Source organism: Nipponia nippon, unplaced genomic scaffold (assembly GCF_047370975.1).
Source record: "Nipponia nippon isolate SJK-2023a ecotype South Korea unplaced genomic scaffold, ASM4737097v1 scaffold_8, whole genome shotgun sequence".
NCBI classification, from domain to species: domain Eukaryota; kingdom Metazoa; phylum Chordata; class Aves; order Pelecaniformes; family Threskiornithidae; genus Nipponia; species Nipponia nippon.
Genome location: NW_028262402.1, coordinates 13,448,232 through 13,465,884, shown reverse-complemented (window position 1 = coordinate 13,465,884; position 17,653 = coordinate 13,448,232). Strand labels below are relative to the sequence as shown.

At 42.4% G+C, this 17,653-nt stretch overlaps 1 protein-coding gene across 3 annotated transcripts in view; it reads right to left on the bottom strand.

Annotated features, from left to right (window-relative positions):
• The window catches only part of MCC (MCC regulator of Wnt signaling pathway), a 216,731-nt gene extending 207,272 nt beyond the window's left edge, over window positions 1-9,459 (bottom strand). For 2 of the 3 annotated variants that reach the window (XM_087742443.1, XM_087742444.1), the window contains exon 1: window positions 9,187-9,459. In XM_087742443.1, coding sequence (XP_087598569.1) covers window positions 9,187-9,323 — 137 coding nt within the window. In that variant the 5' untranslated portion in view covers window positions 9,324-9,459. The remainder of the gene's footprint in view (window positions 1-9,186) is intronic. The other variant, XM_087742445.1, reaches the window with a different exon arrangement.
• Window positions 9,460-17,653: the final 8,194 nt, after the last annotated feature.

Sequence of the window (17,653 nt, the reverse complement as noted above, 5' to 3'; positions counted from 1 at the left end):
TCCCAGTTCATTTCATAAGGAGTGCGGGCACCTAGCTTAGGGCTGTATATTTGCAAGGAAGGCCAGGTGCCCAGCCATCTTGTTCCTTGTTCCCCATCAAAACATGCATGACCTGATGCTTGAATCAATTTCAGACACTAACTACCCTACCTCAGCAATCAAAGACAAATAATTTTTTTTAATGGTTTTAGAATCCATTCACAATGGCCAGCAAAATACTTGCACTTGGCATCCTCAAACTGGACAAACAATAGGAGACAGACAAATAGAAGGTGTTAACCACCCACTGGCAGAACTCTTCTTTCACGTGCCTCCCAAAGCAGTCAACCCATCCATTGATTTCAAACTACGGGTTTTGGCAAATTAATACTGAAAATATCTAGAAAGTTGCTCCTTAGAAACATGAGCTAACCAACAGTCGTTAAGGAGGATGCTCACTGCCTTGTCTGCCATAAGCAGAACAAGATGCAATCACTCATGAAGGAGAAATTCAAGTATTTACTGTAGTCCCAGCCATACTGCCAGTATAGCCACCAGTGCTTTCTATGTTATAAGCCTAGGGCTATGGATTTGCTAGAAAGGCCAGGCACCTAAGCATCTTGTGAGGTCCCCTGCTCCCCATCACCATTGGGAGGAGAGTAATAAAGCATATTAGCGAAATTATAATCTTTCAGAATTGCCACCAGGAAACCCAAGAAAACACAAGGCAAAAAACCCCAGTTTAACAACTAGGTTTTTTTTCCTTCCAGGGCCACAAAAGGGAAATTAGTGACTTTTAAAGAGAGGTTCAATTCTCTTACAGTAATAACCCCAATAACATGGTATTAGCAACAACCACATTAAAAATTAATAAAATTCAATAAAAATTAATAAAGATAAGAAGCAACTTCAGCACTTACAAGTTAACTTGATGGTAACTTTCAAACGGATCAAAAAGTTTGGCAATTGTATTCTCAAGTGACTCACTGTTTGCTCAGTTTCTCTACATTACAATCTACCTGGACATCAAGCCCCCAAGAAAAATAATACAATAACATCATGTAAAAACAAGCCTGAGATATATACTTAAGTTACTTTTCCCAGATTACTCATACCAATGAGGAAAGAAAAATGTAATAACCTGTATAAAACACACCAGCTAACTTTACTAAGTTTAAAACATTAATAGGTCCAGCTAAAATGTATTATACCCCTTCATGTGTCTGATGTGTACATAAGAACTGGACAGCTAACTAATTAAAAAATATGAAAGGCTCAGAAAATTCAAGTTGGAACATATTCCTCTGACTGTGTATTAGTTGTAACAATACAGTTGAAATACATAAGCCTTTAACGAATGTTGATTCTTGGTATGTTTTCTAGATCAATATTTAACAAAGGGATACTTTTTTCTTCATCCTAAACTAAGCATGCAGGGTACCACTCTGGCTTTTCGTCTGTATCTGCCCACCTGTCTTCCCCCATAACTTACTCCTTTTTTTGTTACAATGCTCTGAGAGGACCTGTAGAGGACAAAGTTAGACTAATACCCCCAGAATTCTGTACAACTGTGGAACCATTGACTAAGGCAAGTCCCAAGAGAAACAGAGAAAACAGACTACAATCATGTAAAAAACAGCACAGTGCTTCCACTCACCATCTTATGTGGCATACAGTAAGTACTGTGCATGTATCCATATAAAAGCACTCCTTCAGTTACATGGATCACAGACCCTGTGACAGCTTCTTAATGGAGATGGATGAAAAATAAAATTAAGTCTAGGAACAGAACCTGGGAGCTGAAACTGTTTTCAAGACACAGTCAAAAACTAGTGCAAGTACAAAGTCCGTTTTATTAAGGTTCAGGCAGTTTTTTGCTTGAATTCCTAAAACTGAGTTGTGTGATGCTTTCAGGTGATTAAAAAAACCAACCAAACAAACACAGAGCAAATAGTCCAGATCTCAAGTGAGAATAAAAATCTTGCACTGGGGCCTAACAACTTTTCCAACTCCACGGTAAGAACAGCCCAGCAATATGAAGAGCCAGCTGAACGCAAGGACTAAGCAAAGCCTTGTCCCCATCTTGGTGACATTGTGCAGACTGCTTCTAAATGATGTTCCCTTATTAGACAGCTGGACTGAGGCCAGACTTAGAACTGTACAGTACTGGCACCAAACTGCTTTTGAAATTTGAAACCCCAGTACCTGCTAAACTAGCAGAATAATATTACTTCTTTCACAAGTCTTCAAAGGAAGTTTTTATTTCCACCTGTTCTGTTACAGAGTTGATCTTTTTAAACCTCTTACTTATAGGATATATGGCTTTATCATTCCCTAGTCTGCTGACACCTGAGCACCCACGGCAGCTTCTACTTACACATTTTGTTCCTGATGCTGCTTCCAACCAGCACAGAATAGCCTGCAGGGACTAGAAAGCATCTACATGCAGAGTATTAACTCATGCCCAAATGAAGTTTTCAGAGATCCTGACTATACGTATTTGCATGGGCTCATAAATGATCATCTTATGCGTAATCCCCGTGTTTTACCACCACGGGGCTGCAGAACTGCATGTACAGTATGTAAAGCTTTATGCACTCAACAGCAAAAGAGGCTGATAAAATCTTTGACAAACCTGCCTGTGTATGTTTGTACATTTACAGAGTTTGGTATCATTTTAGAGGCAACTACCAAGTTACAACAGTCTCCAGGAGGTTACTAGTGTATATACGGACCATATGATAGAAAAGCTTCTTGTTCCGATCTTTTTGCAAGGTCTGTATGCTGGGTTTATTTCAGAAGAGGCATCATTTTAACATTACACTCTTAAGTCCACATTATTACACCCATACAAGTGCCTCTGCTCACCTTTACCCTACTTGTCCTGAGACTATCTATGAAAGGAAAGCAATTTAATCACAGCAGACCATAACCAGAAGTTAAAGAAAGAAAACATAGTGACAGGAAGAGCCTGCTCATGTTTTTTTCCTCTATGTTTTCTTGTGGCTACCACTGTCAAAACTGCTTTGGTAAGTACAGCCTTTGCGGAAAAAGGCCTTCTGCTCTTGTCAACAGAGTTGTGTGCATTCTGCTTGACATCTCCCACCAACACTGGGAAATTATTAATTGCCAAACACAGAAATACACAGCAGAAAGGAAGAGTCTGAGAACCTCATGGCCATGCAGTAGGTCTATTCCTTACATGGTTGAAGACCTCGACATATTGCAGTCAGCTCCCTTGGGAGCAATGAATGTTTCACCTCAACATTAACACAGCATGCCTCCGCACACTGAAGAGTAGCAGAAGAGACAGGCTAGCAACCACACAAGGCCAAACCTCCGTCGTCTGTAATTCTAGTAAAAGTGTAACAGTTACCCTATTGATGCATTTGGAACTCCAATCTATCCATTTAGTTCTCACTAAGTATCTATGTTAAATACTACGCACTTGTTTCATTTACCTATTTTATTTACAGGACCTTTCACAAGTTCATCACAATTTACCCCACACCAGTGGCTTCTTCATTTTTTTCCCCCCTCGTAACAAGGTACCGTGCAGTTCTGAGCTCATCATTTACTCATCTTCTATGACATTCAGATCACTACCTCTAATTTATATTTGAATTTCAAAACATATGATGCTTGGACAAGATGTCTGACAATGCTTTGTATGAACCTGATTTGTGGTTTCATATGGAGCTATAGCCTAAAGTATACTGTATCCCCTTCAAAGAGCCGCAAGGAGTTAGATTACAGTCTTAGGAAACATCTATATTCACTCCAAACACTTTACAATAATTACCTATTTTTAAAGGGGAGAGTAAAAAAAGGAATAGCAAAGGATTGTTTTAAGGAAAAAGTAACTTTAATACTACTTTTTAAAAACAAAAATCAAGGACACTTTTGTCATTTCATAGTTCTGTTTCATACATGTTCTCTCCTGAAGACCCATCAAGTCAAACCCAATAGGACAAACTATGTGCTACTATACTACAATCAATTAAAAGTTTGGCCCACATTCAGGCAATAAAGAGTAAAACACCTCATGTTTTACATAAGGACCATATGTTTTTAAATAACTAAAGGATTATTTTTATTCCAAAATTCTCCAGTTATAAGGCCGCTCTCTACCCACTTATTTAAGAAGATTCCAAGGCAGTCAGTTTGGGCACTTAATTTCTCAGAAGTACCTATTTTACTTAAAGAAAATTGCAAGAAAAGAAAAAAAAAAAATCAAGGATCCTGTAAATGGATCTAGTTGAACCAAGTTAATAAATGAATTTACATGAACACTAGTTTGCAACCTGGATTATAGCAATAAATACTTTCACAATTTCTTCCACAGCTACAAAACCCCAGCTTATTTAATTATACACCAAAAACTTTAACTGGATGTCAGCCTGAATTACTAACCTGCTATGACACAGCATATGTATTTTGAGTCTTATATACCCCAAATAACAACAGCACAACAGCCAAGGCAGTAACTTGGCTGGTCACAGACAGCCCACATTGATTTTGTTCCTTTCATTTAATCAGTCCTTTTGTGCTTGAACAGGTACCTCTTTAAATGTTAAGCACAGAAGTTCAAGCACATTAGCAAAAGCAGTCACCTAAAAATGTTTAATGATAATGGCTGTGGTGGAGACTAACAGAGAGCATAGAAGCATAAACCTCTTCCCTTAAAAACATAATGAATAGATACATACTTTGTCTTCTTGAAAAGACTTTTTTTTTCTTTTCTAATAGCATGTGGCCACTGGATGCAGAAACACCGAGGGGGGTGCCAAAATACACTCAGAAGGAAGGCTGGGAACGCCCTGCTCCTGCAGCCCATTAAACAGGGAAGTATCAGCTTGTCCTTGCAAAGGTTTTGAGTTCCCAAAGCTATGTACCACTAAAGCCACCCAGATAACAGATCAAATCCAACAAGTTCCTTCAAGGCAGTCTTTCAGCACGTCCTTTTAACAGGCTATATAACCTCGATACAAAATCGGTAGTTTTATGGGTTTTTAAACATCTTACTCTACTTTTACCGAAGATTTTCTGTAAGATATTGACCCCAGTGTAAAAAAATCTGTGTACATGGAAGAAAATAGTTTCAAACAAACTCTACAAACAGAACTTCATTCCATTACTGTTAACACGGTGACAATTCTCCCTCTGAATTAAACACTAGCTTTACCGTTCTACTTCATAACCCTAGAAATTACTTATCCATGCTCAAAAGTTAAAATCAGAAAACTACACGTTTGTAACTCAATAATGATTTTTTTTTTCCTTCACCCATTATCACCATAGCTCACAGCTTCACTTTTTATGCAAAAGTATTTCCTGCAGATTCAAATTTACCCTATTTAGACCTTGCAGTGTTAGAATAGAATAATCTGGAAACCCATTTAGTGACTTCTGTCGTAAAGATGAAATTGTTATGTGCTAAATGGAACTTCAGTAAAATCCACATATAATAAAACTAGAAGGCAATGAAGTTTCTAAAGAAGACATTAATCTAACCCGCCACCTGTAAAAACCCAGTACGCCCTCATTTTCCTCACCGACATTAGCCAAGGCCACATGTGCTGACCTTAAAAAAAGGGGGGAAGGGGGGAGAAGCAGCAGGTGTCCTCCCACATGCACCAACCCTCAGAAGCTGAATATATTTTTAACTGTAACATCAGATTCTGAAGCTTTTCAAAGCAAACAGAATAAAAAGCAAAACAAATGAATGCAATCAGTGTTTTTTTCAGTTAACAGCTTTTTGTTAATAACAACACAATCCAGCTACAGCTGCAAAAACAAAGTTATGCTGTAAACAGTGTTTAAGGCTGCCTTTTGCTCGCAGCAAGGCTGATCCAGCTGAACTCAAGCGTTCAGAATTCAGCCTTAATCAGGAACTGCTTTGCAGTTGGGTTTTTCTTTCGGTAAAGTTACCTCTCATTGTTGAAGTATCAGAAGAATGCCAAGCGCTTACAAGATGTTAAAATAATTAAGTATCTAACATTAAACCCAAAAGAAGCAAAAACCATTACAGTACAAACCAAGAAGTTGAAACTCTTGTGTTTTCTTAGGACTTCTGCGTAACTAGATGTTGCAAAATTTCAACATGCACATGCCACATGCAATGCTCAGAGACACAGGCCTAGCATTTCACACCCCGTCATTCAGCTTCTTCTGGGTTATAACCACCAACGGTACACACTTAATTATGCTTTATCATTTCAATATCATCCTAACTATTTAGAGCCTGAAAAGTAATCACTATCTCAGGACATGCTCCTCCTCTCCATCTGTGCCTTTACTTCCCTGCTATTATGTGAAGAGGTTTACAGTTTGATGCACACCAAAGCATTTCCACAGCTGAGACACCATGTTACTTCATTAGGAATGCAAATAGCTCTTTTCCCCATGCAATATGAACTAAATAAACATGCATACAAAATGCCTGCCTTTGCTGCAAGAATAAAGATCTTCTCTTCCGTAACAGCTCTGGAGCTGGAAAGAAAGAAATCTTACAAACAAACTGCTGCATGTGTTATGCAAACAAATGACGGACCAAGCTTCAGCCCTGCAAGCAAAAGAGAAGGGATACTCACTGTGGAAGATATGACAACTTATGCTGAGTAACAGCTGCGAAACTGCAAATTTCAACCCCACTGCATTGAAAATAAGTAAGTTCTGAAAAGGCTCAAACTAGTAAAAGGCAGTTCCAGTCCACAAGGAAGCAGACGATTTTACAGTGCTGGCTTCTCTGTCCGGCATTTATTGCAATGTTTAACCTGCTGTAAAAGGCGCAGTAACGTGCAGAAGTCAGCCTACCATCTCCACTGGGGCTACAAGGAAGGCAACAAAGAAATAGTTACCCTCAAAGATGAGCAAAGGAAAGTCCAAGGAAGCAAGGGAAGAGGGTACAGGTAAACCAAGCAACTGGCCTGTATGAAAAAACAAAAAGCAGAAGCAAGGCAAACAGTACGCACAGAATGGCAAGATTAAGTTTAGTGTAAAAGCAGATGTAACTTTTTTGTCTTTAATTCATTACACTAAGAAAAGATGAAATTACCTAAACACTGAGACTGTAAACAACAACAACAAAACCCCAACTGGTATACTTTTAACAGGGACACTGTGTGTCCATGAATCAGAAAGAGCTGTCTCTAAGACTATGGTAGTGCATACTACAAATACATCCAAAAACCACTGGGCAAGTCTGCTCCTGCATAAGCCATTGCCATAAAATAGATCATGAGGGAAATTGAGACACTACACAAAGCAAGGAACGCATTCCGTTTACAAGACTAATTACCCAGGCTAGATAATGAAGTCAAGAAAAGTAAATGACTCCCTCTCATGTCAAAGATAATTTGTTAAATATTCATTCACTACTTTCTCACAAATATGGAAATGTAAGGGAAGACAGTAATTTATAACACTGTGTTCTCTCATCAAGGCCTTCTGCCTTGAAGGCACAACTCCCTTCTGCAGCCTTCAACAACGGATCCACCAACTCTGAAGGACTTCCAACCACTGTCCTCTGGGCCTTATTTCCATTTCCTGCTGAAATCCAATGACCCTCCTCAGACAGGCCCTGGAGTTTTCAAAGCTTTCAACAGTGTAGTTCAAGCAACATTCAGAAACACCCACTTTGAAATACAAATTTGGAACAAAACTTAGGCAATTTAGAAAAAAAGTCAATCAGAAATGAGTGGCTTGTGTCACGGTAGCATCCCTCAACTGTCCATATGAAGCACTATAACATTTGCTCAGCGAAGTCTTTAAATTCTAAATACACAGAAGTCTGTTGAGTTTACACTGCAGAAAAGCATCAGAGTACAGATCAGCAAGTGTACTTTGAGGAGGCAGCATACGCTTTAAGTGAACATCCAAGTTTTCAGACATCAGAATCATTTCCATGAAGTCAGTAAACAGATTAAAAGAGAAGCGATCTCACCACACTGGTTGGAGGCATACATTTTCAAAGTTTACATTTCAGAACCACAACTGTCAAAATAATCATTAGACTGGGGCAAAAAAGGGTGTTTGGCGAGCTGTTTAGATAAGACGTATCATGACCCTTAAATTTTATTTTTAAAGTGACTGCCAGCTGTTACAGATTTTCAACAACTTTCTGGCTCCAAAGAGATGACAGTGGGGATTGAAGTTTACTTAGCCTTTTTGCAGGGTCATACTCTTAGGTTTCAGGTTAGATGACAGACTTAAATTCCCTCGCTCTGACTCAGCTCTCTAGAGGCACTTACCAACTGCAACTTAGCACAGGTTTCATTTTGAAAATGCAAGTTCCCACCACCTGTGGCAAATCTCGCCTTTGGAAGGTCAGTATTTTTTGAAGTGTGGTGTGAGAGCAGAGGACTAGCTCCAGAAATATCCTTCCAATAAAACCCAGTCCTGACCAAAACACACTGACAGTACTTCCACACACATCAGCATTTCATTACGGCTTATTTCCAGCTATTTACTGCAAAGGTACAAGCTCACCACTTCCCCCTCAAAATCTGCCACCCTGGGTCGCAATCCCAGAACGAACTGGGGACCCGTAGAGGAATTTGAGATTGTATAACAAGGATATTGATAAAAACATATTAAAAAATAAACCCAGGTGATCTGGGAGATCAGCACGAAGTTTCTCAGAGATGACCTGTGACCAGGTTTGCTTCTTCCCGTGAAGAAATCGCCCGCCAAGTGCACTCGGTGACAAAGCCCACCCAGGCGCCAAGGCGTCACCTTCCAGACCCGCTGGCAGCGGCAGCCCTCCGGCGCTGGCTGCCCACCCTCCGTTCCCCCGGGGCTTCTCCGTCCCGAGGCACCGCCAGAGCCCTGCTCTCGGAGCCCTGGCGCCGGGAGCCAGCGGCCGTCCCCGCGGCGGGAGGGAGAGCCCCGGGCGGGCGGGCGGCCGCTGCGCCGGGTGAGGTAGCGGCCGCGGCAGGCCGGGGCTGGCCGCGCCGCGCAGAGCGGGCAGCGGGGCGGGGAGACGGGCGGTCCGGAGGGCCCGGCCTGGCGGCGGCGGGGGCTGCGCTCCGCCAACTCCTCCAACTCGCCGGGAAGTTGAGGCGCCGCTTCACGGGCGGCCGGGGGCGGGGGGGGAAGAACAGGACAGAACAGAACAGAACAGAACAGAACGGGACGGGACGGGACGGGACGGGACGGGACGGCTCCGCACCGGCGGCGCAAAGAACCTCCTCCCGCCGTCGCTACCTGCTGATGAAGCCGTCCCCATCGCCGTCGCAGGTCTGGAAGAGGCGCCTCATCCTCTCCTCCTCGCCCGTGCTGGAGGTATCGCTGCTGCTACTGCCGGCGCTGCTCACCTCCGCTACGGCGGCTGCCGCCATCATGCGCCCGGCTCCGGAGGAGGAGGAGGAGGAGGAGGAGGAGGAGGAGGAGGAGAAGGCGAGGCTGCCTCAGGCGCCCGGGATCCCCAGTCCCGCCGCGCCTGCAAAGTGCGAGCGGCAGCACAAAGCCGGGGCGGGGGCGGGCAGCCCCGCCGCGCCGCCCCGGCCCCGCGTCCACCTTCCGCCAGGCGCGGCCCCGCGGGGGCGGGCGCGCAGGGGGCCGGGGCGCAGCGGCCGGAGGCCGGCGTGGCCCGGCCCGGCCTGGGCGACCGCGCTGCAGCCCCGCCTGGGACGGGGCCCTCCGGCAGCCGCGCTGGCAGCGCAGAGCGCCTGGGCTGGGAGCGGGGAGAAGGCGGCGAAGGGTCCCCGCTCCCCGCCTGTGCGCGCCGGCATCGTGCTTCCATGCCTCCACCGTGGCCCATCTTTCCGCCGGCCTCTTTCCCGGTGCCAGAAACCAGGGCGGCACCGTCGGCGGTGGCCTAGCCAAATCGGGGCTAGCTGCCCTCATAGCTGGGCAAACCGTACTCCGTCTGGGGCCTGGGGGTCGCTTGTTTTCCTTTCACTGGGCAGGCCCAGCTCCCCGCTCCGGCAGCGCCGCAGCCTTGTTTGGCTCTGGCTGGCCTGGGGAAGCCGAGCCTAGAAAAACTACCGCCAAACCCGACGTAGTCGGCAGCCCTGTGTTTGCACTTCAGGCTGTTCGATGGGCTGTTGAACAGGTGGGAGCGTTCTGGGGCACAGCACACCAGCATCCAGTTCCTTTCCGCTGATCAAATTTTACCTGAAAAGTATGTAATTTGGTTTTCTGCTCCAACAATTCATCGTCAGATAGTGCTCTGAACTTGTTCATGGCTTATACCCTCCCTGTCTTTCTGTCTCCTTTGGGTTCAGAGAAAAGTCATTTTCTTTGCAGTCTTCATGGTGACAGATGAAAAAACATTTTTATCTCACACGTGTAGGATAGCTTCTTCATTTCCTTTAGTATCCTTGGCACCCTTTTCAACACCTAATTAAGTTTTAATCAGTCCTCTTATTCATGTGAAAAGAACTGATACACCAACAGCACCAATGGCAATATCTTTTATCTGTACTGGAAAGACATATTTTGAAACAGCCTAGAACAGCATTTGCCTGTTTCACAGTAGCATTACGTTTCTTACTCCATCGTCCTGTGATTAATTAGGTCAGCTAAGTTTTTTCCTAACCTATTTCTGTATATGGAAAAAAAACCCCTTGTTATTATGGACATGCATTTCTCCCATAGTATCAGATGTTATCCTTCTCCTCTTACTGCAGTCTTTGAAGATATACAGTTCTTCTCACATAACAACCTGATCTTCCTTCTTGTTGACAATGGCTCATGAATATGTAAAGTCAGCAAAGTTATCGCGCTTCTCTTGTTGCACAGTCCCTTTCAAGTATAATAACTGATGGCAATAGATATAACCGTTAATATTTATTGTACCTTGATTAAGTAAGTCATTACAAGGCAAAGAGTCTCTATGGTGTTTTATTAACTAAAACTACTTGCAAGTGCATGCATGCATACACTCACTCTCATATTCTGTCTGTCTCTGCAGTTTTCCAAATTAGGTTGCTCACGCTGGTTCCTGCTGGATGACCGGAGCACTGGGGTATCGAGCCAACACCCTTCCATACTCTCATGACAATGAAAGCAGAGAATACTGAAAGTATCCTCCTTTCAGATTGTAGTGTGTCATCTTCGAAGATTTACATCACGTTCCATCTTTTGACCTACAATGGTCCGACTCTCAGTCTTAGCACGTGCTTTTTCTCATTCCTATGTAGGATGTTGCTGATGTGTGAGACCAGTTGTTTACTGCAGCTGTTTGTCTCACATTGAGGATGGGATGAGCTGGGCAGTCACAAGACCATTTTCTTCAGCCAGATCCCATAGACTAGCTGTTCCACACCACACATGAGAATTGTTGCACACATTCTGCAAATACAGCACACGCTGCTTCTTATTAAGAATTAAAATTGTTAACCATACAGAGTCCTGAAACAGTGTTTCCTGACAAAGCCACCAATACCAATGTAGCAACACCGGATCCAAAACACAGCAATGAGAATCTCCAAGAACGACCTCCCTCCACCCTGATGCTATCTGCCAAGCCTCACAGTTAGCCAGTTCTCACCTTTTTCTTTTTTTGAACTAATCCCCCACGTCTTCGCTAATCTAGCTAAATTTCCCAGTTGGCGCTTTTATCTTTTGTTCTCATCTTATCCGCATGCTTCATGCAGTCGCTTTCTTTGCAGATCAGGAATTCATCCATTCCTTATATTCGCTCTGCTGCTTGCTAGTGACCTTTCTGAGTTGGTTATTTATATGTTGAGTTTTTCCTGCTAGCTTTTCCCCTTTTGAGGGATCGGTTGCAGTTAATTTTTGCATCTTCAAGGTAAGTCCCAAGAAAACGCACTGCAGCAGTTTCTGACTTTTCCTAATAAAAAAATCACTCCTTCCAGTTCCTCCTAGCTGACAGGACCAGCTGATATCCTAGCTGTGGTATGGCATGCAAGACAGTGAAACCAGCTGAGCTTGCTGGCTTGTATCATGATCCACATCTAACTTTTAAAAAGATGTATCACATTGGTTGGGAGGCAGAACTCTAAGCTGTAGTTCCCCAGATTCTGGTGCCTGCTATGAATTATGTGGCAGTTCACTCCTACAGCCAAAAATGTGTTTCAGATGGCCTAAAAACCATGTTTAAAACAGAGAATATGCTGTGCAGTAGAAGGTACAATCCTTCCTGAAGTGCATTCTCACTGTCCCTGGTGGGAAGGGTGCGTGGTGTCTGGAAAGCTATGAAGAGAGAACAAGGAAGAAGGGCAAGGAGTGAGATCTCCATACTGCTGCCTGTCCCCTCTCGGAAAATAGGCTTGCCGTTTCTTAAAAGAAGAGTTTGTAGGTTTTATTTTTGAAACTGGGGATCTTAACCATCATTCTGGTTTTTGTTTATCTTTTCATCTAGGTTAAATGAATCCATAATTTTTCAATATTAGATTATTTTCTACAATCAGCTTTCCATAATGACCTGATTTCCAAAAGCAAATATAAAAATATACCAGACAGCCATTGCAAAAATTAATAACAATGATGTAGTAGTACCAGCTGCATTTATTTTCCAGTATTTATATACACAAAATCTGAGATGTCTGAAACATAAGCATGAGACACCTGATTTCCAGAGCTGCTGGGCTCCTAAGACTTTACACCAAATCAACAGGAGTTTTAAGTTCGTGTGGTATCTGAAAGTCAAGTCAGGTGTTGAACAATGGAAAAGGAAACCCATTGTACATGTCTCAAAATTTAACTATATATGGTTTTGCAGAAGAAAGCAGCTAAGGTGACTCTACATAGAAAACTGCCAAATGACCAAAATCAATTGACCAAAAAAGAGAAAAATTTCCTGCTACCTAGCTTCCAGCCATAGCACTCTGCAATTAACCTCCTTCAAAACCAAGAGACAAAACAACAAGTAACTTAAGATTTCAAGCAGTAAGTTTTAACTTAGTAATATTTCTTCAAGCAAGGTAGCCAGGGTGTGCAACGCAAAACTTTCTCAGCATTGGGAGTCCAGTTCCCCAGAATACTGTCCCTTCCCATTTCCTAAATACTGCATCCATCCCTTTTCGAGTTATGCCAAACACACCTCCTAGAGTTCCCTGTTTCTCCATGAGGGTCTCAGGTAACAGGCAATTCCCTGTAAAGTGGCTGTCACACTGTGACCCGACGCTAAGGGGACAGACGAATTGTTCTAGGGATCCTTGGCAGAATGATGACGGCACTAAATTGTAGTTACAATTAAAGTTTTATTTTCTTAACAGGATATTATGATTTGTATAGCACAGAATTTGTGATTAGAATGGCACAGGATTTCTACAAGCAAAATCAATATAGAGAATCTATAAGTGGCATAATACAGAATTTATAATACAACTTAACTTATAAATTCTAATCACCTGGACCCTCTGCAGATTGGGTCAGATCTTAATACATGGTTTGCTGTATCTGTATAACAATCGTAATCTAGACTCGAAAAACATATAGAAGAAATTGAGTCACTCAGTCTGCGGAGGAAGCAGATGACGGTGGAGGCATCCCTGGCCCCTGGGAGGTCCCAGGTGCCACTGTCCCACAGCAGCTCTGGTCCAGGTTCCCCAATGAGGACTTGTAACTGCTTGATTTTATGGACAGTGCTCTGGGTGCTGTTACGCTTCCCTGTTCTGGGATGGGGCTGCCACCACCACCGGGTTGGCCGGGTGCCTGGCACCCTCAAGGCCGGCAAGGAAGGAGTAAGTGGCCTGGCCCCCAGGAACCTTGAGGCCAGCAGGGAGGGGAAGAAGAAATCCGTTTGGTTTGGCTGCTGGGTGCACAGGGCCGTGACGGCCTGATAACAAGGGAAAGGGAGCAAATGTGTGACCCCCCTCGCTCACAGAGAATTGCTCCTTGCCTTAGAAAATGGCATTAGTTATGCTAACCACATTACCAGGAGCAGGGGGTACTGGTCACGCACCCCTATACAGACAGTGCAATCTGGCAGGCTATTTAGCTGATTTAAGCCAATTTGCTACCCACTTTTTTTAGCTGTACGTGGTAGTTGGGCCTCAGACTACACTTCAGTGATGGGACAGCAATGTTCTGCCCTTGCCTCAGCCAATAAATAGAAATGGGGCAAGAGGAACAAGTAGCTTCCATCGTTCCAATTTTTTTTATACCTGCCAGCAGCTCAGGCCACATTTATAAACACAGCACATTTTAAGAGTTGCCAATTACGTAGTTATTCAAACAAGAACAGAGCAACAACAGAAAAATGAGAATATAGCAGGAACAGCGGGGAGGTAGTGCCAAGTCTGGCACACTTGGACCTCATCTCTCAAAATCCTCAAAATCCCTGAACTCTTTGCATTTGGTGCACCATTACTTCTGCCAAATGAAGAAAAGACTTTGTATTCCAAGACAGCAGTAAATGTCAGGCATTAGGAACATGTTACAAATGTTACAGAAAACAGTTTGGTTTTAAAGCAATTAATAAAGTGCAACCATTTAATGTCCCAAGCTTCTTTTTTTGTTGTTTATTTTTGTGGAAATGTCACTTTCTGTGGAAGTTTTGCATATCTGTTTTGTAGGCACATGATTTTTTTGTCAAAAATAAACAAGAATGTGCTGCCATCAATCGTGGCAGATAAGCATGATTTGGAAACTGCTTGGCTGGCTGATCTGTCCTACGCCTCAAGCCGTTTTTCCCAGACATGATCCTGAATGCCTTTGGAGCCCAAGGCATCTTTGCACACCAGCTGAGGTACGGCTGGGACTCCTACGAAGAGTGGCTTATCCTGCCAGGGCGCAGCAGGGATGGCTGCTCTGGGGGCTGGGGAGCTGGGGGGTCACGGGGGGGACCCAGAGCCAGGGAGCAGGGCAGGGGGTCAGCCCCTGGGCATCTCCCTGGGGACAACCAAGGCCAGGCTGGGATGTGGGCCCGCGGGTGGGCCCGGCTCGGCCACCAGGCACTTTCGTATCATAGGACTTTGCACATGTACACCACACTAATAAGATGTGGATGATATGCTCACATCTATACACCTTAGCTAAATCTGTGCCTAGGCTATGCAATCTGTGCCCAACCTATGTAGCAGCTAAGTAAAAATTATTTCCTATGTAAAAATATTTTTTAATTAAGGAAGTGAAATTAACACAAATACTTTATTTTCTATTACATAACTTACTTACAAAATGCATACTTCTGATGTTACTGTAATGTAGATCAGGGCGGTTAGCTATTTAAATTGCTGCAGCTGCTTAGATATTCAGAGTGAAGATTTTGACGCACACAAGGATTGTAAGCAATGCCTGGTGGTATCAAAGGAGATATTATCCTGTATTTCAGCAAGCTTCAGATAGAGGCCATCTTTGTTTATTGGTCTTCACCATAACAAAATTTAAAGTAACAGACGTATAATGTGAGTTTAAATAAATATTATTTAAAACATCTTCATATACAATAAAGTGCATTTGATACCAACAAAGCCATGATTTAGCTAGGAAATTGCTAGTTAAATTCTCATCTAAATCCTGATGTCTGGAGTCACTGTATTATCCTTCTCACATTACTTCGTTTAGATCCACCTCGTATCACAGACCTAAGATTTCAAGCTCTAGCTACAAATATAAGTCTTACGCAGTCTTTACTGTGGAGCTCTTATCAAGCCGAGCTGGTTGAAAATTCTTAAAACAGTATTTTCAAAAGAAAGTAACTTTTTTGGTGAGACAATTTTTTGTGATTTTTTTCTCCTGAGAAAGGAGAAACAAAGAAAATTGAGATATTTTATCTAAGATTGAAAATAGTTTCATTCAGATAGAATATTAATGCCATGTTTTGCAAAGCCTCCTATTCATTCTTCACCTTTGTAATGCTCAACCACCTTGGAAAACTGTTCTGTTTTAAAAAGTTTACTTTCGCTTGATGATAATGAATATAAATGAGAACAGGTTTGCCCCTTTCTCCAAAAATGTCCTAAACCACTCTCCTACTCAATACAATTTGCTGGTCCTGGATCTTGCGTGTGGATCCACAATTTGGATCTGCATACATGACAATGTTTATTGCCTGCATTTCTTTTATATACACGTAAACAAAGATATTGAATATTTCCACTGTTTTTTATCAAAGTTTATTCTTTGAATCTGTATCTCTGTTAACAAAATACTACTTTGATTGAAAAAAATGGGGACACTTGTAAAGATAAATGGCCTTTTTGTAGGCTGTGACGATGAGGTAATCTTGATAACTTTTTATTTCTGCAGACTACTGATGGCTGCAATAGTTAAACATGTTCACTGCTCCAGAAAATTCCTGCAGCGCAGGTGTGATTTAGGTCAAAATATTTCAGTGAAACAGTATTCTATCAGGAAATGACAATTCAGTGTAAAGAAATCTCTCTAGGGGACATACCAGTTCCACTGAATTCCAGTTTCAGCAGAGACACGAGCACATGAATGACAGGTATGAAATCTTTCTGCCTTCAGTCTACCCCTCAACCTGATAAGACATGGGATCCCTGCAGTTTTCATGCTGCCTTTATGATACAGTTCCAGATGTAGTAAGATCTGTTAGTGCAGGATCATTGAACTCTCCCTCCTGCTCTCTGTCATTTGCTCGCCCTGGAAACTACAGCTTTTCATTTTAGGAGGGAGCAGTAGTAGAGACAGTTATGGGAAGAGCTGGGGCATATTTGACCCTGTTGGGAACTATGTCCTTCCCAGCCCTCATTCTGGATATATTGCTGAGCTCTCTGGACGCCTTGGGCTCCACAGGAGGTTGCTGTTTTCCCCTGAAGGTTCAACAGCCCAAGCTCTGGACTGCTCAAAGTGGGGACCTGAGAGAAGTAGTTCTACAATGACAGAATAAATTAGAGAACTGTGTAACCTTCAACATCAGTTTTTATGGAGTTTCCAAGTTCCACAGGATATTAAAGGAGCAAATTACAAAGAAGAAAAAGAGATTGATGTATAATATTGCTCACCTTTTGCTGCTGCTGCTGCTGCTATCGTAGATTTCTGCCTTAAATTATTGAGCATGCAGGATTTGTGCAGAATTGAAAGTGATTTTGGGTTACAGGTGCTATGTGGTATTCGAGGTAAAGTAAAAATCCCCAATAAAGTCAGTGAGGTGTCTGTACAGACAATATATACTTTGAATCAGCTACAGTGAAACAGATTATGCCGTAACTGAGACTCATGTAGCTAATATCCTTTACATACTTTAAAGCTAAATCCTAAATATAGTAGAGACAATTGTACTATGTAACAGTTAGACGTACTTAAAAGGGTGATCATGATCTGGATAGCCAAACCAAAGACAAATATATGATTATTACTAGAGAAAGATTACTTATAACAAACGAATATGACATTTTACTGGATTTACAGCTTGGTTTCTAAGCACTAACCTTGAAGGAAAGACCATCAAATAACGTGTCAATGAGGAAACTGTTACATGAATTCTATTTTGTATCAAAAAATACCATATTTAACAATGGAAAATATATAAACAGGAAAGAATACAAAAATGAACTAATGAAGCACAAAATAAGCAAAGAAAACTCATTAAGGTCCAACAAAAAGTGCATAACCAGTATTAGATTTCATGTTGTGAGATCTGTTTGACAAATGTCTTATCATAGAAGACAGAGAATTGTGCTAGACAATGCAGTTTTACAACTTTTTTCCCAGCCAACAAAAATATATATAACAAACAAAATCTAAGCATTTTCCCCTCTCCAAAATAGAGTAGAGGAGATAATTTTCTTCATAA